General features: G+C 38.4%; 1 protein-coding gene across 3 annotated transcripts; it reads left to right on the top strand.

Moving 5' to 3' along the window:
• Positions 1 to 1,128: 1,128 nt before the first annotated feature.
• Positions 1,129 to 22,215, top strand: csnk1d.L (casein kinase 1 delta L homeolog). Of its 3 annotated transcripts, XM_018235120.2 has the most exons (10): positions 1,130 to 1,504; positions 4,788 to 4,898; positions 5,027 to 5,175; positions 7,219 to 7,447; positions 10,148 to 10,318; positions 10,973 to 11,121; positions 11,374 to 11,545; positions 12,068 to 12,207; positions 15,649 to 15,713; positions 20,622 to 22,215. In XM_018235120.2, the coding sequence occupies exons 1-9, from the start codon at positions 1,429 to 1,431 to the stop codon at positions 15,679 to 15,681; spliced, it is 1,230 nt and encodes a 409-aa protein (XP_018090609.1). In that variant the 5' UTR covers positions 1,130 to 1,428; the 3' UTR covers positions 15,682 to 15,713; positions 20,622 to 22,215. The 3 variants fall into 3 exon arrangements, with proteins under 3 accessions (XP_018090607.1, XP_018090609.1, XP_018090608.1); XM_018235119.2 differs by lacking the exon at positions 15,649 to 15,713 and having other exon boundaries at positions 1,131 to 1,504; XM_018235118.2 differs by lacking the exons at positions 15,649 to 15,713; positions 20,622 to 22,215 and having other exon boundaries at positions 1,129 to 1,504; positions 12,068 to 13,005.
• Positions 22,216 to 22,788: the final 573 nt, after the last annotated feature.

Genomic DNA, 22,788 nt, shown 5'->3' with positions numbered 1-22,788 from the left:
TGCGGGTAATATCTCTGCATGTTTTGCCGATTGTACGATTTTCAGAGGGAGACTGTCACTAGCTTTTGTTGGACATAACTTTAGTTTGATTGCTGTCAGGGGCAGAACATCGGCTGATCTGTTCTTTTGTACTTTATTTGATCGGAATGGTTAGTGGCAGCCGGTCGTAAAATGATTCGTACGCAGCGGCGATTCTTGCCTCTTCGCCGCCTGAGGCTGCCTTCCTTTGCCACCCCCACCCCTCCTCACGGCGCTCACCTTTTCAGCGCTGGAGGGGGTCGGGCAGTGCACGTCGCTAGTGTATGCACTAGAAGAGCGAGTGGCTCAACTCGCCTCATTGGTGGAGCGCCCCTGTTCATACAATCAGATGGCCAGTTTAACTGGAAGAAACACAAAAAACAAGTATAGTTTGTTTGTGTGCACCTTGAATCATATGATCCCAGGGAGCAGCCCTTATTTTTTAAAATGGCAGTTTTCTATTTATGATTACCCAATGGCACATAATACTAAAAAATATATATTATTATTATGAAAATGGTTTATTTACATTAAACATAGGAGTTGTTTTATGCAATATCTTTTTAAAGAGATCTACATTGTGTGTGGGGTATAGTTTTCATTTAAAGAAAATATCCTCTTGTCTCCAAGATGGCGACCCAGTCTCCAGATCTATTTTGTACTAAGTTCGTTTCAATAACCCTGTATTTTCTCAATTGCTTACAAGCCATCCAACCCCTTCTTGAAGCTACCTTAGTCACTCTTTGGGTTTTGTTTCATTTAGATCTATTTTAAAGACAGGGGTAGAAAACTGTGCTAAAAAGTAAAGTTACAATAAATAATACCTCAAGGAAAAGTACCCTTCTGCCTATTTATTACAGTGGCCCTAAAGTTAATATAAATATTACTAATTTGTTTCTATTATGGAGAAATGGATTCAGCACGGCATTATTTCTCAGGAGCATGATGTATTTTTGATAACAATAAATGAGTCTCCCTGACACAATCCATTTGCAGACAGGAAGCTTGCTCGTTTCCTTATTAGTTCCTAACTTATTATCATCGACCACAAGATGGGCGTAAAAATCGAGTTCGTAAACTGATCATGTGATATCTACCATGCTCCTCCTTCCCATCGCCGCTAGTTTGTTGCTAGGTAGAGTGACGTCACGAGTTTCGGTGACAGCCTCTTGCTTGGTTTGTTTGTTGGAATCGGCCTAGGGGTTCGGTATAATCCACCCAAATCCTTCGTTTTGACGCTTCCCGGGAGCGCGGAAAGGAAAGGAACACAGAAGGCACTCTTTGATCTATCGCCCCGGCACTATTTTATGCTTCCTAGTGCCGGATGGAAAACGTCAATCGATGGTGAAAAGTGGCCCGGGCTTTTAGAGACCAATAGCTGGGGAAGGAGGAACGGGCCCGCACAGCAGGATGGAGTTGAGAGTCGGTAACCGGTATCGGTTGGGCCGAAAGATCGGCAGCGGCTCGTTCGGGGACATATACTTGGGTAAGAAACTAAGCTTCCCCCCCCCTCTTCCCCCACAGAAATGGTACGTTTTCCGCTCAGATCTTAGTGACAGGCCCAAATATGTAAAGGACTACGGTACAACTACGGGGGTTCTGCGAGTCTTCGTACTGCACAAGCTGGGATCCTCCCTGGCCCCAATACACACTGTATTAGATCAGGTTTAGGACCACTAGGGGCTGTGGTAGTCATCTGGTATATAGTCTTTGGGGGGGGGGGGTCATGGAAATGGCACCTTCCTACAAGGATGAAGGAAAATATTGCTGGGCTGGAATCTCTTGAGGAGACAGGCCTGGGAGTAATGCTTGACAGCAGTCTTGTGTCTTTAAATGACAGCTGATTTACTCATAGGAAAGTACCACCCCATCATCCTGGAGCCTTTTGGATCTGGAGTCCTAAATCCTTGCATTTTACAATAAGGATCTTCTAAAAAGACATCTCCACCCCGCGCACCCCTTTAAAATAATAAGCATCCTCATTTTGAAATCCAGAGCACCTTACTGGGCTGCCTTTCAGTTAGATGCAGGAATAATGATGAAGGTATTTGCTTCTATTCAACCGTATAGATTTTAGCTTCCTATCTGACCTGTAACTAACCGTTCAGCTTAAATACAGTAGTAAAAGAACAAATCAGACCATGTTGTGGCCATGACGGCAATCGTATGAAAGTTATGTCCGGCAAATAGCAGAGACGGTCACCCGTTGATATCGCCAGATAGGCAATAGATGCAGAGATATTCTCTTTAGCCGACAGAAATCTTCCAGCCTGTCCGATCGTATAAACGAACGATTGCCATGGTACGAAAAACCTTGGGACAAGCTGTACGTCCGAAAAACGTACAAAACGAATTTTCGTGCGTCTATGGCCAGCTTAAAGGAAAACTATACCCCTCAAACAATGTAGGTCTCCATAAAAAGATATTGTATAAAAATGCTCATATGTAAAACCCTGCTTCATGTAAACAAACCATTTTCATAATATACTTTTCTAGTAGTATGTGCCATTGGGTAATAATAAATAGAAAATTGCCATATTAAAAAAATAAGGGCCGCCCCCCTGGGATCGTACGATTCACTGTGCACACAAACGAACCAACAAACCATACTTGTTAGGTCACATGAACCAATTAACAGACAAAGTTGTGTCTTTTGCTTCCACACTTCTTCCTGTTAGAGTTGTAGTACTTCTGGTCAGGTGATCTGAGGCATCACAAAATGGTGGTTCAAGGCAAGAGATGTAAAAGGCCAAGATTTACTTAAATATATAGACCAGTTTGGTAAGATTCTTTAATATGTCACTTAATATGATATAAACAATCTGTTGCTAAAGTATTCATTTTGGGGGTATAGTTTTCCTTTAAGTGGGCTAATACTAGTCTAATCTAATATGACTTGCAGGTTGATGTTCCTGGTCATCCCCCCCCCCCCCCAGGTATTTTATTTTATTTGCAGACTAGTCAAGTTTCACTTTGCCTCAGGGGCATTACCTTGCTGAAACAGGAGAAGGCCCTAACCCACCCAGTAGGAGGCAGGCAATTGTTAAGGCTATTGTATGCTGTAGTATTTAAATTTTCTGTCGCTGGAGCCGAGGCCCTACCCCAAACCACAAAAAAACAGCCCAAAGCATTTGATTCTCTCATACAATATACTTTTGGGCAGATAGGTTACCTCTGGCATCCTCAATATACAAAGCTGTCTTGTCTGGTTGTCGAAATGATGACCAATTTATCATTCCACAAAGTGGCACCAATAACATGGGCCTTTACACCGTTCGAGCATAGGCTTGGCATTATGCATGGTGATTTAAGGCTTATGTCTTAAGTCATGATTGACCATGAAAAACCCATTCTTCAGATGTATAGTTCTTGTACAGATAGACCGTTTGCAACTCTGCAATGAGCTTTCCAGCTTAAGACATGCAATTTTTAGAAGTGGTGTCCATATGCTTGTGGCCATAGACTGTATTAGTCTTTTAAGTCACTGCTATTCCAGTAACATCAACTTTTTAAAAATAAAAAAAAATCGTTAGTATATAGCAAGAAAAAACCCACAAAGACAAATGAAACTTTGAAATAGAATATTAATATTAAGAATTAACTTAGCGAAACTCCACTGCACTCCTCTTCAGAAAAGGTGATCCATCATTCGGCGCTCGATTTGTCCTCCATGCCTTCATTATCGGAGATAGCCAGGGAGGAGAAATCGAGCGCCGTATGATGGATCGTCGCCTTTTCTGAAAAGGAGCACAAGCAGAGTTTCGGTAAGTTATTACTTAATAAAGACTTAGCGATTTCAAAGTTTAATTTGTTTTTGTGGGGTTTTTTTCGTTGTATACTAACGAATTTAAAAAAAAAAAAAAAGAAATTCGATGTTACTGGTCCTTTAAGATATAATTCCTGTGAGCAGTGCAATTTCGACCCTAAACCTTGATGCCTAAGTTACAATGTTGGGAAGAAGTGGGATGACTCTAGAGTAAGCTTATCGTTGAGAAATAATTCCAAAAATCCTGCTAGAAGGCCTTCACTCATACACAACAATTTTAAATGGAATTTAAATGCAATCCATTCAGCCCAGCAAAATGCATCTATTTTATAGTGTCTCCAATGTGTCAGATGATTTGGTATTCTTACTGTTGCATCAGCTTAGATTGCAATAGTTGCTCTTAGTCTCCCACTTTAGTCAGCGGGCCATAACATGTTGCTCTGTCACATGCCAGAACTATGTATAAGGCTAACATCGCACAAGGAAGTTTGACAGCATTAGTAGCCCTAAGCCTTTTTTTTTTTTTTTTGTGAAAAAATAATGGGGGAAAAATGGGTGGAATTGTTTCCAGTCACTTCCTCATATAATGCAGGTGCTGTAAATATTCTCTGGAATGAGAGTTCTGTATATGTTGTTGCTGCTGTTTAGGGGGCCTCAATTATACTACTTTTTATCACTATGTTTTTCATGCAGTGCGATTAAGCATCTAGAGAAAAAACAAAATGCCAAATTTTATTTATTCATGCCTCATGGAACCCCAGACATCTCGCCTGCCTGTTTGTCCTGGCAGGTACTCTAATGGCTAATAAGAATTTAATAAACCATTGCTCTAATCTGGGCTCCCAGTTTTAAGAATCAATCCTTAATAGTTAATCACTGGGCATGTAGGTACAGTATTCCAATGAACAATGTGTAAATATTTTTTATATATATATATATATATATATATACACACATTTGTAATGTATTACAGAATATCATTTCATCTTTTTCTGTTTTTTAGGCACTGATATTGCAGCGGCGGAAGAAGTTGCAATCAAGTTAGAATGTGTGAAAACAAAACATCCTCAGCTTCATATTGAGAGCAAGATCTATAAAATGATGCAAGGAGGGGGTGAGTTTTTCTGTTTTAGCCTCCTTTCCCTTACCATTCTGGCTGCTCTAAGAGGAATTTATTTTTGTTGTTTTGTTTTTTGCAGATCACATACCCTTGCTTACAGAATTTGTCATTTTCTTTTTCAGTGGGAATTCCAACAATAAAATGGTGTGGCGCAGAAGGTGATTACAATGTCATGGTCATGGAGTTACTGGGACCAAGTCTGGAAGACCTCTTTAATTTCTGTTCCAGGAAATTTAGCTTGAAAACTGTTCTCCTTCTTGCTGACCAGATGGTAAGTTTCTTCTCCCCCGTGGATTCTTTTAAAAGGAATGCTCACCTTGCAATTTGTTATTTTTTGTGTATGGTTTGTAAATGTGTCATCCTGTTCCAATTTCTACAGTAATTCTTCCATTTTGATTTCAAAACTACTAGAAAAGTAGCAGAGGCAAATTGCCAGAAAAGGCTTTGTGACATTAACTTAAGATTTGTTTCCCTTACAGCTGACGTTTACACTGCATTTTGTAATATAAGACCTGCAGTTTGATAAATGACTCCCTGTTTTGTTGGGTAGCTTTTTCTATACCACCCTATAACCTTCTGGTTATCTAAGCAACAAGGAAGTAAAATAATATTCATAAACATGTACTGCTACTTGCCAAAACTAGAAGCACTAGTATTACTGCCATTGTTTCAGAAAGCACCATAACAAGTGATTAGCCAGTGCAGCGTTTTTTTCTTCTTTTAGTTGGTCAATGTGACTCCTGCAGTTCTTTCCTATATATGCAGTTTGGAAACTTTACTGGCTTGATAAATAGTACAATTGCATTGACAATTGAAGTTGTGAAAAGACTTCTGAGGCCAATAATAAGTCTCCAATATTAAAGGAGTTGCAATGTCTTGATGCAAAGGTCGCACAGCAGCAAATCTGTGCTTGGTCCCCAATGTGAAATCAAATGTCAGTTTGCTATAGGAGGAGAGCTAAATAACCAGTTTATTTCACCTGTAAATACAGGTATGGGCTCTGTTATCCATGAAGCTCTGAATTATGGGAAGACCATCTGCCATAGATTCAATTATAATCAAATAACTTTTTGAAAACTGAATCCCTGTAATGATAAAACAGTGCACTGTACTTGATTCAAACTACAATAACATTAATCTGTATTGGAGGCAAAACACTCCTGTTAGTTTAATGTAATATTTACACAGTATAGCAATCCAGATTACGGTATTTTATCTGGAAAACCCCATGTCCCGAGCATTCTGGATAAAAGATCCCATGCCTGTACCTGCTTCCTCTGGGTTCTCAAGCAATGTGGCTTAGTACAATACCTTTGCTCTATACAATTATTGGTGCACCATGACTTTCCCAGTTGCAAATATGCATGTGTAATATAAAAGCTAACATTTATAAGAGAGAGAGAGATAGAGATATACAGCTATATATATATATATATATATATATATATATATATATATATATATATATATATATATATATATATATATATATATATATATATATATATATATATATATATATATATAGAGCCTTCGTCAGGGAAAAGAAAATTTTCTTTTCCCTGACGAAGGCTCTAACATGGAGCCAAAACGTTGGAATAAATAAACCTGGCTTATCACTAATTTTTTTTGGCATTATTTTCTTCCTTGGAGTGCTGTTACTTGGCGGAATATGTTTATCTATACCCAACTGGCACCCAGGCCTCGGCTCTCTTATGGAGTGCGGTCCAAATTCGATTTGTATATGTGTATATATTTATATATATTTATATATATATATATATATATATATATATATATATATATATATATATATATATATATATATATATATATATATATATATATATATATATATATATATATATATATATATATATATATACACATATATATACACATATATACACACACACACACACACACACACACACACACACACACACACGTGTGTGTTCCTTTCAGCCGCAGACCACACTTATTTTTTTGGAGCATCTATATAATACTTTTATGATTTGGGAAGTCTTGTGGAATGTGGCACTATTACTGAATGTAAATCTATTCAGCTATATGTAGGTATATCTGCCATTGTTCCCAAGTGATATACTTTGTGAGCAAAGAGTTAACAGTACAGGTGGAGCAAGGTTTTTGTGCCACATGGTTTAGGCTTCATATTTAATGTAGACGTTGATTCTCATCAAAAAAAGATCATTCTGATATGATTCATGTTTGATGAAAAAAAGTGTTCACTGGGAAAACCCTCTGTTCCATTCTTTGGCATTGATTCAGAAATAAAATGTTTCTTACGTTATAGATCAGCCGAATCGAATACATCCATTCCAAAAACTTCATCCATCGGGATGTGAAGCCTGACAACTTTCTGATGGGACTTGGAAAGAAAGGCAATCTAGTATACATCATTGATTTTGGGCTGGCCAAAAAATACAGAGATGCTCGCACACACCAGCATATACCATATCGTGAAAACAAGAACCTAACCGGAACGGCTCGCTATGCATCTATTAACACCCACCTCGGAATAGGTAATTTTATTCAATTATTATGGAAGATTGATTGCTGTGTTAAATATATTATTTTAGTCTTTGGATCTCTATTTTAGTCTTTGGATCTCTGCCATTTGTGGCTAATTCTGATATTCAGACAAATGGCACGCAGATAGGTTTCATCAGCCTAATGTCCAGATCAATGTAAAGTGAATTATGTGCCAGGAATAAGCATACTCTAGCTTGCATTTGCTAACATTCTTGGCAAATGCAAGAAGAAAATGCTCTGCTTGTCTTAAATCTGGCCAATGACTGTCCTGTATATGTTGTCATTGGCAAAAGAGGCTGCAGTCCCCTGATCCAGACATGCAGAATGGATTTTGTAATTGGCTCTGTTAATGTGCTGGTTCTGTGTTTTGGACATATCTATACAACTGATGCTCAGTTTGCCTACATATTTTGTAACCCTGGTCACTTTATTTTATACAAGCAGAACATAAACTATTTATTTTATAGTTTTACAATAAATTAAATCATTTGAATATGTTCATTGGAAGCCAAGCTGTGTGTGCTGAATATGCAGTGCTTAAAGGAGAATTCAACCCAAAAGTTAAAAAACCCTACCCTACATAGACCCCCCCCCCCCCCCCGTTCTGTCCAGCGGAGTTCACAGGCGCCATCTTCAGCAGCTTCTGTAATATTCGGAATGAGACCGGCGATTCGGCATTTTAGTGATTTTTGGCGCATGTGCAGAAAATTGCTCCAACTGAGCATGCTCCACTACACCGGCGGCATTCCGAAGATTACTGAAGCGACTGAAGATGGCGCCCGCTGGACAGTAAGTAAAGAGTTAGGGGCATTTGTCCAGGGTAACAGCTAGGCTGGAGGGAGGGGGGTCTATGTATGTTTTTTTAACTTTTCGGTTTAGTTCTCCTTTGAATGGAGAACTTGTCTGCATGTTCTTTTGTTTTTGTATAAGAGCATTTTTTTTAACATGGCTTTTCAGGCTTTGGCTTACTAAGGATTTATTTAAAGCTAAAAAATGGTACAGGGCTCTACTGAGATTATTGTTTCAAGTTTATTGTGCAAAATAAGGCTGGCCTTCATTAGAAAAGAACAGGGAATAAGTTGAACTTGTGCTGAACATACATTTTTCCCAACGTTTTTTTTTTCTGTTTGTTTTTTAAACTGAACAGATTAAACAAAAACATTTCAACTGCTTTCACTTTCCTACATCCTGCTTCTAGCAACCGATTGTGGCCAGAGTAGTTAATCATGTTTCAGTGCACAGTTAAACCCCTGTGTAATTGGCATCTTATCTAGAACCCAAAACAGAGCTTTAAGTGATACTGACACAAAAAAATCTAAAGCTAAAGACTCTCTGTGTCTCACTTCTGTGTGCTGTGCTCACTGAAACAACACTTCAGTGACAGCTCTCAGAGTCACGTGACTCCCCTCCCCCTCCTCACCTGCAGGTCCTGTACAGAGATCTCCATGTTGGTGAGGTACAGGTAAGGGACTCCACTGCCGGCTCCCTTAAGTATGCTTAAAGCGATTCTGACACGTTCCTATAAAAATCATAGGAACGTGTCAGTATGAAGAAAATGCTGCACATAAAATATTTCTGCAATATTATGCTGCACATACCGGTAAAATATTTCCTGCAAAGGCCCCCCCGCAAATCCGCCCCCAGCCCTGCGCACCTTTCTCAGCCGAATCGGTTCCTGCACTGACTGATCTTCCGGGTTGCTTCACTGACGCAGGGCTGGGGGCGGAGCGATCCTTATATGGAAGGATCGCTCCGCCCCCAACCCTGCGTCAGTGAAGCAACCCGGAAGATCAGTCAGTGCAGGAACGATTCGGCTGAGAAAGGTGCGCAGGGCTGGGGGCGGATTTGCGGGGGGGGGGCCTTTGCAGGAAATATTTTACCGGTATGTGCTCAGCCTATGGAAGGATCGCTCCGCCCCCAGCCCTGCGTCAGTGAAGCAACCCGGAAGATCAGTCAGTGCAGGAACCGATTCGGCTGAGAAAGGTGCGCAGGGCTGGGGGCGGATTTGCGGGGGGGGGGCCTTTGCAGGAAATATTTTACCGGTATGTGCAGCATAATATTGCAGAAATATTTTATGTGCAGCATTTTCTTCATACTGACACGTTCCTATGATTTTTATAGGAACGTGTCAGAATCGCTTTAAGCATACTTCCGGGGTTCTGCAGGGGTTCTGCAGGTCAGAAGCTGCCGGTCGGAAGCGCATCAGTAACTGACCCGCGTATAAGCCGAGGCAGCGTTTTTCAGCTTGTTTTGGGTGCTGAAAAACTCGGCTTATACGTGAGTATATACGGTAAATCAAAATAGATAGTGATGATTTGTTTTTTTTATGATAGGGCTTTTTTTGTTATTGAAGTTCCTAAACCTGACTTTTGCCAACCTGACTGTCTCTTCTCAACCTGTCAAAATACTTTTATGGTACAATTACAAATAAAAATGTTATGATAGACAATGGTGTCAGTATCTCTGAAAAATGAGTGACTTGTATATACAGAGGTCATTATCTCTATTTAAACTAACTGATCTGATTAATGGGAAGGGGAGGTTACTATAAAACATATCAGTGATCTATTTATGGTATTAAGGAAGTGTAGAATATATTTCACAGTACATATCCAAAAATAAGGCTTTATTTGAAAGTAAAATTTCTTTTTATTTGTGGTTATATTTTATTTTTATTTTTTGTGTTTCAGAACAATCACGCAGAGATGATTTAGAGTCTCTTGGATATGTTCTTATGTACTTTAACCTTGGTTCCCTCCCATGGCAAGGGTTAAAAGCTGCCACCAAGAGGCAAAAATATGAACGAATCAGTGAAAAGAAGATGTCTACACCAATAGAAGTTCTTTGTAAAGGCTATCCATGTAAGATATATAATTTAAAATGGCCATACTGGCTATATTCGTACATGATGGGTTTTGCAGGAAGTGCTCTGTTGGGGGGTAAAATCACTCTCTAGGTACTGGAGGTTTTAAAGTGGAGTCACAATGCTACATCGTACATAAACGCTTCAGGCCAGGGCCAGACGATGGTGGATCTCAGCCTGCGCTTCTTCTCTGCCTGCATATACATACAGCGAATTGTGGCGCAGATATGTTTAGCATTTTGCGGCGAAATCCGCTGCAGTTGAAAGGCAAGGTAACCAGCAGGGCAGCGGATTCTCTGCCTACTTAACATCGTCTGGCCCTAGCCTCATAGTCTTGCACAGCAAATAAAAACAATGCAGTCTCCTTTAGCTAAAGCATGCACCTCTACTCACAATGCACCAGCTGACTGTGCCACTCACTTGAGGAAGGGGAATGTTTTACGTGCTATCTATATTGCAACTGCCGTGTGCACTTTCTGGGGCCAAATAACAAGTCCTAACAAGTCCTATTCCTTTAGTTTATGTTTAGGTCTGAAAGGGTATACCTCCCCTTTATTTCCTACCTAGATAAGAATTAGCAGAGGAAACTAAATAAAAAAATCAGCCAGCCTTTGTTGAAAATGTATATGTATATATATATTTTTTCTTCTAGCTGAGTTTGCTACATACCTGAATTTTTGTCGGTCCTTACGTTTCGATGATAAGCCAGACTATTCTTACTTACGACAACTCTTCAGAAATCTGTTCCACAGACAAGGCTTTTCATATGACTACGTGTTTGACTGGAACATGTTGAAATTTGTGAGTATTTTATAGAATTCAGAGTTAGATTTAAAGCATGAGCGAAATCTAAAACGGGTCATACATGGGCCACTATAAAAAATTGCCGAATTGGCAAGTTTAAAAAGCCATTCGCACAATGACCACATCTGCCCATTGATGTTGATTTGTGTTTACATAGGTCACTAAAAATTAGACACTAGATCCCTTGCCTGTATAGTCAACACCAGTCTCAAAATTAATTCTGTTTTTATTGACTGTTATTACTTTAAGGGTGCAAGTCGTGCAGCTGAAGATGCTGAGCGTGAAAGGAGAGAAAGAGAAGAAAGGCTCAGACACACAAGGAACCCTGCTGCAAGAGGCATACCCTCTACTGCTTCTGGCAGACTACGAAGCACTCAGGAAGTAGCGCCATCCACTCCAATTACCCCAACGTCACACACTGGTATGCAATAGATAAGTTTCCAAAATAGTCTCCATGTACATTAATAGCACTGTAGGATTGAAATGGAAAAAGTTTGGGTAGATCACACATTTTGTAGCCACTAACATCAAAATGAGTGTGGACTTAAATGTCAGTTTAGGGGGAATGCAGATAATGTATTTTCATTGTTTAAAAAAAAAGTTGCCAAGTAAATGTGATGTGCCAATGGCTTCAAAGAGCAGTTCTGAAGTTAAATGGAAGAGTGAGCTGTCGTTCCTCTCACTCCTGCCTTTGATATTCACTCCTAGAAATATTATTAATACAAAGTTGCATTGGTGGAATGGATGATAAAGGATTGCAGGATGGTCTGTGCAAACTATTCTCCAAAGCTGACTGTAGCTGCACCATTGGTTAGGAAACAAGGCTAAAATTAACCACACTGCCATATTGATGCATATATGTCCCACCTTTATACTCCGGAATGGCCTGTTCCTTTCACATTTGCTGCTCTGGATTTTACAGTTAGTTCTGTGTTTTTGCCAGCAAACACCTCTCCTCGACCTGTATCCGGAATGGAACGTGAGCGAAAAGTCAGTATGAGATTGCACCGGGGTGCTCCAGTTAATGTATCTTCCTCTGATTTAACTGGCAGACAAGATACCTCACGCATGTCAACTTCTCAGGTATGTGTGCTGTCAGAATGTGCAAAAGATGCCCTATTTTTGACTAATGGAGACTAGAACATGTTTGTGTCTGAATAATATGAAACTAGTCACAATTTCCACTAGTACTTTAACCTGACAAGTAGTTTTCCAGTAAAACATAGAGCAAATACTAATTTTGATTTCCTGAAATATTTTTGGTTTTTATTCTTCTAGTGAGGCACATTGCCACCTGGATGGGATTATAATTTAACTAATGGGGGGGAGGGCAATGGCCTTTTGTCCTAAGAACAGTTGATATGAGTGGGGGGGGTCAAGAAATGGAATACTCCATAACAATAACAATTTTGTGGTTTGCTCCGACTTTTTCCAGAGACTGACCATAAAGCTACTCTAGCATAGGCTTTCTTCTAGACTTAAGCACAGTTTCATTATAACAAGATGGACGCTTCACAAAACTGTGAAGGATTGGCCTGCAAAAGGATCACAGCTGTTTTGGATTATATATTAGCCTGTTGTTTAGTGTTAGAGATTGTATAATGAGAATGGCCATTGTTTCCATTCTCTAATAAAATTATTTTCACATTTGTTTATCCCCTATTCACAGGAAGGTTTGAAAATGTCATATGCTAATGCAGATTTAGCGGCAGATTTATCAAGGGTCGAAAAACTCCCATGAACTCGAAATTCGAATTAATTTATCCAAAAATTCAAATTTTTCAAACTCTGCTGAATGGGATTGACCCTCAAACTCTATTCGATTCGAGTTTTTTCTCAGAAAAAAACTATTTTCAGGAAGCCTGCAAACAACTCCAAATCCCAGAACATGCCCCATAGGCTAAATCAGCAATTCGACAGGTTTAAGGTGACAAATAGTTGAATTTGAATTCTTAGGGGCAGTACATGATACATTTTGAGAATCTAATTCAAATTTTTTTAAAAACTGTTGCTTGGGTTGCCTAGAACGCCCAGCCATCTTTGCCCGCCACTGGTTGTTTATATGCAATAAACAACATGGGTTAGCAAAACCGTACGATTTAAAGATACTTAAAGGAAGAATGGGTTCCCTTTATCACTAAAAATATAGCTAAAACTAGATATAAACTCTGCAAGCGGATGTTCTAATTTAGGCTGAGGGCTTTGCAGAAATCATCACTAAAATGGTTAAAGGGAAATATAGCCATATTTTCGACATGACCTAATTCAGCACTGCTTGTGTAGAAGAGGTGCATAAACACTATCGGAACTTCCAGAGAAAAATCTGTATGTATTATTTTTACTCTCCCCTTGGTCCGTTCTGAAGTGATGGTTTCTAGGCCTTGAAGTCCTTCTCTTTAAAGCAGAGGGATGTTTGCTTGTAACCTGGAGTTTGTAAATACAGGGTTCCTAGATAACTTGGAGCACTATGCCTATGCTGCAACACTGAAAAAAATATTGAAAAATATAATAAACAGGATGGTTTTGTGATCAGCATGGCATCTTGATATTACTATTTAAGAGAAGCTAATCTATAAAAAACAAATGAAGAATTGCTTGATTAAATAGGGACGTTTAATGGCATTACTTGGAGCTTTCTGGGTAATGTGTGTTTGCAAGAAACTTATATTAAAGTTAAGCTTAACAAAGAAGTATGCTAAAAAAACTGCACATTTTGTTTTCTGTAGCAGCCCTTGGCAACCATTATCCCTTTAGCAGTGAAGATCTGTTATGTTACGTGAAGCTTATGGACTGGCTCACAATATACTACATATATAGATGATAAATGCCCCAATTTATAGTTATTACTTCAGATTTGCATTAGATTTCATCTTAGAAACCAGCACCATTTATCATTATAATCAACCCTGTAGCTTCAACTTCTATGAAAAACAAACCTCGTTTTCAATCCCTAAATTTAGCTTCTCCACAGCTGCCCAGAGCACACTGAGCATGTGCAGTGTCACTGACACTCCTAACAACATCCAAGAGCCCCGTGCACAACTTTGAAGGCACTCATATTTGTTTTTAGGCTTTAGTTTAAAATACTAGATACCATACATAAGCCAGTGGGTTGATCACCGTATAATGTACATGTATCTTGACAAAGCCCCTTTATGAGAAAAATGGCATAACCAGTTGCTTTCTTCCCAGCTCAATTTGATCTTTGTAGCATGACCGAACACCGCTACTGAAGGCCAGAAAGAAGCAGAGCATGATGTAGACCTCTGGCCTTATTTACGAAAGAAAAATTTTGTATGAACAGTCAGTCATTAATTCCGTGTAGCCAGCAATTGTAAAGTACAGTATGGCACAGTTTCTACTTTTAGCTTATACAGGTGTTCCCAGTTTTCACTAAGGTGAAAATCCTGATCTGCCCTATCCTCTGTGTGGGCTTGAAAACTGGGCAGATTATCTTGTTGAACCCCCTTTTGTTAAAGCGATAGACATGTTCCAGCATAGAAACATGCCACTATCCTGATATGTCCTGCATAACAATTGTTGCTAGAATTAAACCTTGTCCCGTATCACTTTAATGAGGTTTCTGTAAGGCTAATGGCACACAGAGAAAATCTGTGACATTATCACCAATTTCTTACACAAACAATAGAGCTCTTTTCTTATTACCTCCCATTTCTGCCGATGGGAATCCTCTTGATAGAGACAAAGACCTGGATACTTTGAAGGTTGCTGCTTCCCCTAGTGGGATCTTCTAGATTTCCAAATTGTGGCGGAGGTGTTTTAACACTATTTTGAGCTTAAGAAAAAAAAGTTGCTCTCAAAACACCCCCGAAATCTCTGCATGTGCCATAAGCCTTAGGTTGAATCATGCGATTCCTTTTTCCTTCATTCTATTTATGCAGATTCCTGGAAGTTGGTGGCACTTATCTCTGTTTGCACTGTGTAATAATGATTAGCATAATTCCATTAAAATATATTGAACACATTTTTAGCATTATTGAACTTAAAGGACCAGTAACATAAAAAAATTGTTTCTACATAACGGGGAAAAAAACACCAAGACGCATTTAACTTTAAATTCGCAAAGTCTTTATTAAGAAATAATTTAACGATATACCGCTTGCGGCCCTCTTCAGAAAAGGCAAAAGGGCGACGATCCATCTGCGGCGCTCGATTTCTCCTTCCTGGCTATCTCCTATACAAGGCAGGGAGGAGAGATCAAGCGCCGCACGATGGATCATCACCTTTTCTGATGAGGAGCTCTAGTGGAGTATCGGTAAGTTATTTCTTAATAAAGAATTTGCAAATTTAAAGGTAAATGTGTCTTGGTGTTTTGTTTTTTTTTTTTTCGTTATGTAGAAACTATTTTTTTTTTTTAATTGTTACTGGTCCTTTAAGTTGATTTTAGGTGTGCAATGTCCCTTTAATTCAGGGTAGCTTTTTGGAATGCTGATAGAAGTAAATTGAGTGCTTGTGCTCGAATACTTGGGACCATTACAAGCAGCTGTCTTTTCCCTACCCCAGAATAGCCTTCCTTTCGAGCATCCCGGTCAATAAGAGCTCACCTCGTTGGTTGAAGGCAGCTCTCGGTGAGTGTCCTTAACAAACAACTGCAGTTATTGCTTAGATCTCCATAAAGTGCTTGTACTTTGGACAGAAATTATGGGAGCTCGCTGTGCCTGGCAATTATTAAGGAGAAACGAAAATGCAGGCTCCTCGAGCTGTATTTTTGTGTGCAATTTTGTTTTAATACATTTTATTCTTGGTTTTCTGTCCAGCTTGGTCTCCCACTTTGCATATATTCTGCGTTATATTCTTTAAGGAATAGTAAACTGATTATTTTGCCAATTAGCAGTATGGAAGAGTCCAAACCTATGTATGCTGCGAGTCTGTACTGCGTAATAGTCTTGATTAGTAGCTGCCATTCTGTTGCCTTTTTGTAGCGCTTGGGATTCATCGCACCTTGTGATGACCAAGGGCAAAATACAAATTCGTCCAGTGAAGGTAGGGCATAGACAATGACAGGAACGCACATTGTGGGTATTGTGGGAGTATCAATACTGGGCAAATTTGCTCATGGGCAGTAGCCTATAGCAACCATTTTTTCCAGCCAGCCTCAGGTAGAACGATGAATGCAACAATTTGATTGGTTGCCATGAGTTACTGCCCATTGTTCAATGTGCACAGTGTTGATAATGACCTCCAATGTCTTTGGTGCATATACCATATCTTGTGCCTACCCACTGGGGTTTTCTAATCGTACAAAGAGTGAGATGTTCAAAGTAGGGTTTACTATTCCTTTAAAGGAAGGCTAAGCTCCCTGATCAAATTTTTTAAATTTAAAGGGCAACTGAATCCTCAAGCAATGTTTTTGCCATAAACAGCTAAGCTCTTATTATAGGAGGTATTTAGTTGTCCTTTAACTCTCTAGTGCTACTGTAACTTCCCAATGTAGTCTTGTGCAGTGATCCATCTTCAGTACCACTCACCTTAACTGGCTTTCCTGGCTGGAATTGTTCATCCCATTGTGTGTGTTATAGGCTTGTGCCACGCTGCACACCGTTAACGCCACATGCCAGTCTGTGCATGTTCATGTAGCCAGCATGTAGTATGGGCCAAGGAGCCAGGAAAAGTGAGGACAATTGTTTTTGTCATAGGACTGCTGTGGATCATAACTTGTACAGCAGCTGCATGGATTTGCATATATAATTTTTGGCTTTAGCTGCCATTTTAGAATGTATGTGCATAGCAGTTATGTTTCCTTCGATAATGTACATGAAATGTCTGTGTATATTGCAATATGCTGAAAGAAGTTAAATTTTTTTACATTTAATCTGAAACTTTATTTCAAAGCAGTGGTGCCCCAGAGTCTACATTTTGTATATTGGGGTCTTCTCAAGTGTTATCCTGCCATCAAAAGTGCCACATGAGACAATACGCACCCATTGTTATTAGGGATGCACCGATTTCAGGATTCTGCATTTTTCAGCAGGATACGGATTCGGCTGAATCCTTCTGCCTGGCCGAACCAAATCCTAATTTGCATATTCGAATTAGGGGCTGGGAGGGAAATTGCGTGACTTTTTGTCACAAAAAAGGAAGTAAAAAAGTTCTCCCTTTCCCACCCCTAATTTGCATATGCAAATTCGGCTCGGTATTCGGCCGAATCTTTCGCAAAGGATTCGGGGGTTTGGCCGAATCCAAAATAGTGTATTCGGTGCATCCCTAATTGATAAGTTTTATTTTATTTTTTTGTACATTGCTCTACTGCTTTGATCCAGTGGCTACCAGCTCATAGGTTACTTGTAGCTAAAGGCCTCTACATGATTGCAAACCATGGTTTGTTTTTTTTTAAAGTTTCATTGTGCTTCATTGTAATTTTTATTTCTGCACACCAGAAAAAAAAATTCTGTAAAATCCAATACTACCTGGGTGCTATCTCTGGCAAAATGATCCAAATAGCAAAGTAAAAAAGATGCACACCAGGATTTGTATACAAAAAGTTCAAATTCCATATTTATTGGTTTACGTTAAAAAATCGGCCGTTTTTTTAATGAAAACAAAACACTCACACACATACTCACACTCTCTCTCTATGCAAGGTTTTATAATATAGTATAAAATACAATGTTGAAAAAGGATATATATATATATATATATATATATATATATATATATATATATATATATATATATATATATATATATATATATATATATATCTCTCTCTATATATATATATATATCTCTATATATATATATATATATATATATATCTCTCTCTATATATATATATATCTCTATATATATATATCTCTATATATATATATCTCTATATATATATATCTCTATATATATATATATCTCTATATATATATATCTCTATATATATATATATATCTCTATATATATATATATATCTCTCTCTTATGTATATAATATAGTTTAATAATATAGTATATAATATGTAGTAGGGACCTAGCCGAAACGTTAGTTGTTTTTTTTTTTCTGTTAAAATAAAAACCTTTTTTTTCTCCTGTGTGTGCTAGCTTCTTTTGAGCCATTGTAAATAGTAATATATATATATATACACATACACCCCATAATTCTAATTAACTTAAAGGGGTAACTGACGTTTAAATTAACTTTCAGTATGATGTAGACAGTGCTAGTCTGAAACTGGCTTTCATTTTTTATTGTTTGTGGTTTTTCATATGTTTAGCTTTTTGTTAAGCAGTTTGCCAATTTGATATTTCAGCAGCTATCTGGTTGCCAGGGTCTTCGTTACACTAGCAACCAGGCAGCGGTTTGAATGAGAGACTCGAATATAAATAGGAGAGGGGCTGAATAAAAAGTTTGATATAAAAAGTAACAACTATTCCTAAAAGAGGAATAGTTTTTCAACTACAGGGGTCAGTGTTTCCCATTTAAAAGCTGGAAAGAGGCAATCGGCAACGAAAAAAAATTAAGACCATTTGTAAAGTTGCTATGAAAGGAGATTCTATAATCATGCTAAAAGTTAATATGAGGTGAACTACCCATTAAAAAGACCGTATTCATATAGTTCATAGCAGTGACGGGCAACCTGCAGCCAGCAAACCCTTTTGCTGGTGATTGGAAATCAGGGGGCCTGTACTAAACTCCTAACCTTAGGCATGTTGAAGGGGTGGTTCACCTTTAAGTTAAAGGGATACTGTCATGGGAAAAAAATTTTTTTTCAAAATGAATCAGTTAATAGTGCTGCTCCAGCAGAATTCTGCACTGAAATCCATTTCTCAAAAGAGCAAACAGATTTTTTTATATTCAATTTTGAAATCTGACATGGGGCTAGACATTTTGACAATTTCCCAGCTGCCCCAAGTCATGTGACTTGTGCTCTGATAAACTTCAATCACTCTTTACTGCTGTACTGCAAGTTGGAGTGATATCACCCCTCCCTTTTTTCCCCCAGCAGCCAAACAAAAGAATAGTGGGAAGGTAACGAGATAGCAGCTCCCTAACACAAGATAACAGCTGCCTGGTAGATCTAAGAACAGCACTCAATAGTAAAAACCCATGTCCCACTGAGACTCCTTCAGTTACATTGAGAAGGAGAAACAGCAGCCTGCCAGAAAGTATTTCTCTCCTGAAGTGCAGGCACAAGTCACATGACCAGGGGCAGCTGGGAAATTGACAAAATGTCTAGCCCCATGTCAGATTTCAAAATTGAATATAAAAAAATCTGTTTGCTCTTTTGAGAAATGGATTTCAGTGCAGAATTCTGCTGGAGCAGCACTATTAATTGATTCGTTTTGAAAAAAAATGTTTTTCCCATGACAGTATCCCTTTAACTTTTAGTAAGCAACTTTTCAATTATTATCTTTTTTAATTTAATTATTTGCCTTCTTCTGTCTCTTTCCAGCTTTCAAATGTGGGTCACTGACCCCAACTAAATTCAAATTCTCTGTAAGGCTGCACATTTGTTATTGCTACTTTGTTACTCATCTTTCCATTCAGACCCTTTACTATTTATATAACAGTATCTTATCCAAATCAATGCATGGTTGCTAGGGTCATTTGGACCATGGCATTGCAAACTGGAGATCTGCAGAATAAAAAGCCAATTTTAATACTAAAAGTTAATTTAAAGGTGAACAACCCCTTTAAGAAGTTACTTGCCTGTTTTTGCCCACAGTGAGGCATTAGCCACCCTTTGTGACCATGTTCTGTCACATTTTTGGAAGCCTGCTGTTTGGAACCTTTTAAGGAAGTTAATGTATAACTTGTGTTTCATTCTATGTATATTACCTTTGAAATGACCTTTAATAACTGGTCTTATCTTATACATCATGTTAAAGGGGATGTTCACCTTCTAACTACTAGTTGCTTTCCGATAGATCACCAGAAATAACGTTTTTTTCCAATTACTTTCTATTTTCTATGTGTCGCCATTTTTCTAATATTCAAGTGTACAGTGTTTTTTCACCTTTTAAAGCAGGGGAGGGGTCGCTGACCCCCTAAATTGCTCTACATTGATACAGTTAGTTGACACATTTCTTATCTTTGTCCCTGCTGAGCAGAATCCCTAAGTTTCATTACAGGCAGCTGTTAGAATTGATACAATAGTTGTTAATACTCCAGAGATGGTGCTGAGAAACTCAATGTTGCAAAATTGTAACCGTTAGAGTCTGCTCCTGAATTACTGAGCTGCCAGACTCAAACCCCACAGACCGGAACATTCAACTTTAAACTTAGATTTTGGAAAAACAGTAAAAAAAGAAATAATGGAAAGTAATTGAAAAAAGTCTTTATTTCTGGGGAACAATCTGAAAACAACTGAACTGAAAAAAGTTTTTGGAAGGTGAACAACCCCTTTAAATGAAATGTGATTTTTAAACTGAAAGGTTAAAGCAAGACTGCTTAGTTCTGGGTGCTTGGGCATTGTAGTTCAACACGTGGCAGGTCATATCTAGTCTAGAAGCCAAAGTACGAATACTAATGGTTTTATTATGTTTCAGATTCCAAGTCGTGTGACTTCCAGTGGTCTTCCATCAACAGTACACCGATGAACACGTTCCCCACGCAGGGCGTATAGTGCATGGCTGATCTTACATTGGCTTCACGAGCAAACCGTATCACAAAAAACAAAATAAAAAAAAATAAAAGCTAATCTCTAAAGAGAAGGAATCCCAGGTGGTGTTTTCCATGCTTTTAAATGATGATGTTTTGTGAATGGAATCGTATTTACCAGCTGCCGACGTGAAGTTTCGAGCAAACTTCTATTGCGGCAAAAGCAGGCGTAGACTGTCACAAGCGCCAAATCTAGAATTGCCATTTTATTTTACCTTTCAATGGCCCTTTTTATTCTACTGTATCTAATTGGTTTTTGGAGATTTGTATTAGTTTGCTAAATAACCTCACATGTATATATACTGCATATAACTGTGCCAGTTTTGTCTGTCTATTACTTTCACAAGGACAGTGTAGAAGGTAGTTGGAGAATAGCAGTTCTGCCCTGTTAAGGACATGGGCAGGACCATTTTTTTGTAAGAGACCATGGGCTTGGATGAAAGTTTTTAAAATTGTGAATGGAATATGTAGATTATATAATTTAATGCTCCACTGAAATGCACTCATCACTCATTCCTGAACTGAAAGGTGAGCGTGTGACATTTTTAATGTGGGTAGGATACGTATAGCATTCCCAGACACTCTGTGGATCAGTAGTTAAGGATTTGTTTTGTAAAGCGTTTGCAGCAGTAATATGCAGAATTCTTAATTTGTCACTTTTATGGATGTCATGTATATATTTTTTGTTTTATAATTTGATTCCATAACCCAGACCTTGAACAGTGCATTAAAGCAGCACCCGTTGTAGCAGTGAGGTGCCTTTTTAAAACTTGCATCTGGCTGCTTGTAGCGTATGACAGGGGGTAGGCCAAGTAATATGTAAAAATGTCAATAAAATATCCTGAGCTACCCATTTTCCTGAACAGGATGAAATTATTTTCCCTTAGATCGTTTCCATATAGGGATTGTGCAATACGGGGCGGGGGGGGGGGGGTCCAAATGTTAAATGTAGTCCACAAATGTCTTTTAAAATTTTAAAAAAAAATGTATGCTCTTCACTAGATGTATAATCCTTGTATATTTTAAGGTACAGGAGCAAGAAGCCTGTTTACTAGATGGATATTCGCAATAGATGGCGATTTTGTGTTTTTAAGATCGTTCTTACTGAGTGTTTTCCACATTTTGAGGATTGTAATGGAAAGACTTGTATGTGTATGCTAGTTAACATGTAATATTTTCCGCATGTCTCCTGTTCTTTGTACAATTCTGCGCGTGGTTTCTCTGTAAATATTAGTGGATGTCATGCTAACTTACAGTCCTACTTTTCTAACCACTGTACACAAGTTCTCTGTGGACTAGATTGGGAAGCATACCGAACAACCTTTAAAGGGGGCGACTTATCCCCCTCTTTGGCCATAACAGTATGTACTGCTGAGATCTGAAAACATTCTGAATGATACTTATTGCTCAGCTACCAGTTTGTATCACTACTGTATTTGTGTACTTTACAAAGGTGTGTAAATAATAAATTCATAACTTCTAGTCTTGCTGATCTTTTATTTTCTTTCATTTGTGTTTGAAAGTTTTCTTAGCACTATATTCCCTTTTCATTTGAAAACCCTATGCCTCCGCTAGGGCACAAATGCAGATTTGTATTTTATGATTTTTGGTGGATTTTGGTGTACGATCAAACCCACAAGTGAGTTTTCACAGCAGCACACCATAAACAAGGCAGTATGACCACACTAAGAACCTTACTCCAAGTAGAGAATGTCCCATTAACAACCACCCTCTGTACCTGATCCTGTAGCCAGTTTCCTATCCATGTGCAAATGACTTCATTAAGTCCAACAGACCTTAGTTTAGAAAGCAGTCGTTTGTGGGGCACAGTATCAAATGCTTTGGCAAAATCCAAATAGATCACATCTGTCTGACATGACCTATCCTACATAAAGCCATGCTGATTACTGCTCATTATGCCATTCTCCAGGACATAATCTTGAATGTGATCTCTTAGCAAGAATTTACCCACCACAGGTGTCAAATTAATGGGCCTATAATTAACAGACTGAGATTGTAATCCCTTTTTAAATATTGGGATTGCATCTGCATTCC

This window comes from Xenopus laevis, chromosome 9_10L, assembly GCF_017654675.1.
Source record: "Xenopus laevis strain J_2021 chromosome 9_10L, Xenopus_laevis_v10.1, whole genome shotgun sequence".
NCBI lineage: Eukaryota > Metazoa > Chordata > Amphibia > Anura > Pipidae > Xenopus > Xenopus laevis.
Note: the sequence above shows the minus strand (reverse complement) of the source record. Positions and strands in the feature narration are given on the sequence as shown.

Coding starts and splice junctions, on each gene's coding strand:
- csnk1d.L (XM_018235118.2), top strand. CDS start 1,429: ATGGAGTTGAGAGTCGGTAACCGGTATCGGTTGGGCCGAAAGATCGGC. Junction 4,899..5,026: donor TAAAATGATGCAAGGAGGGG/GTGAGTTTTTCT, acceptor TTTCTTTTTCAG/TGGGAATTCCAACAATAAAA. Junction 5,176..7,218: donor TCCTTCTTGCTGACCAGATG/GTAAGTTTCTTC, acceptor CTTACGTTATAG/ATCAGCCGAATCGAATACAT.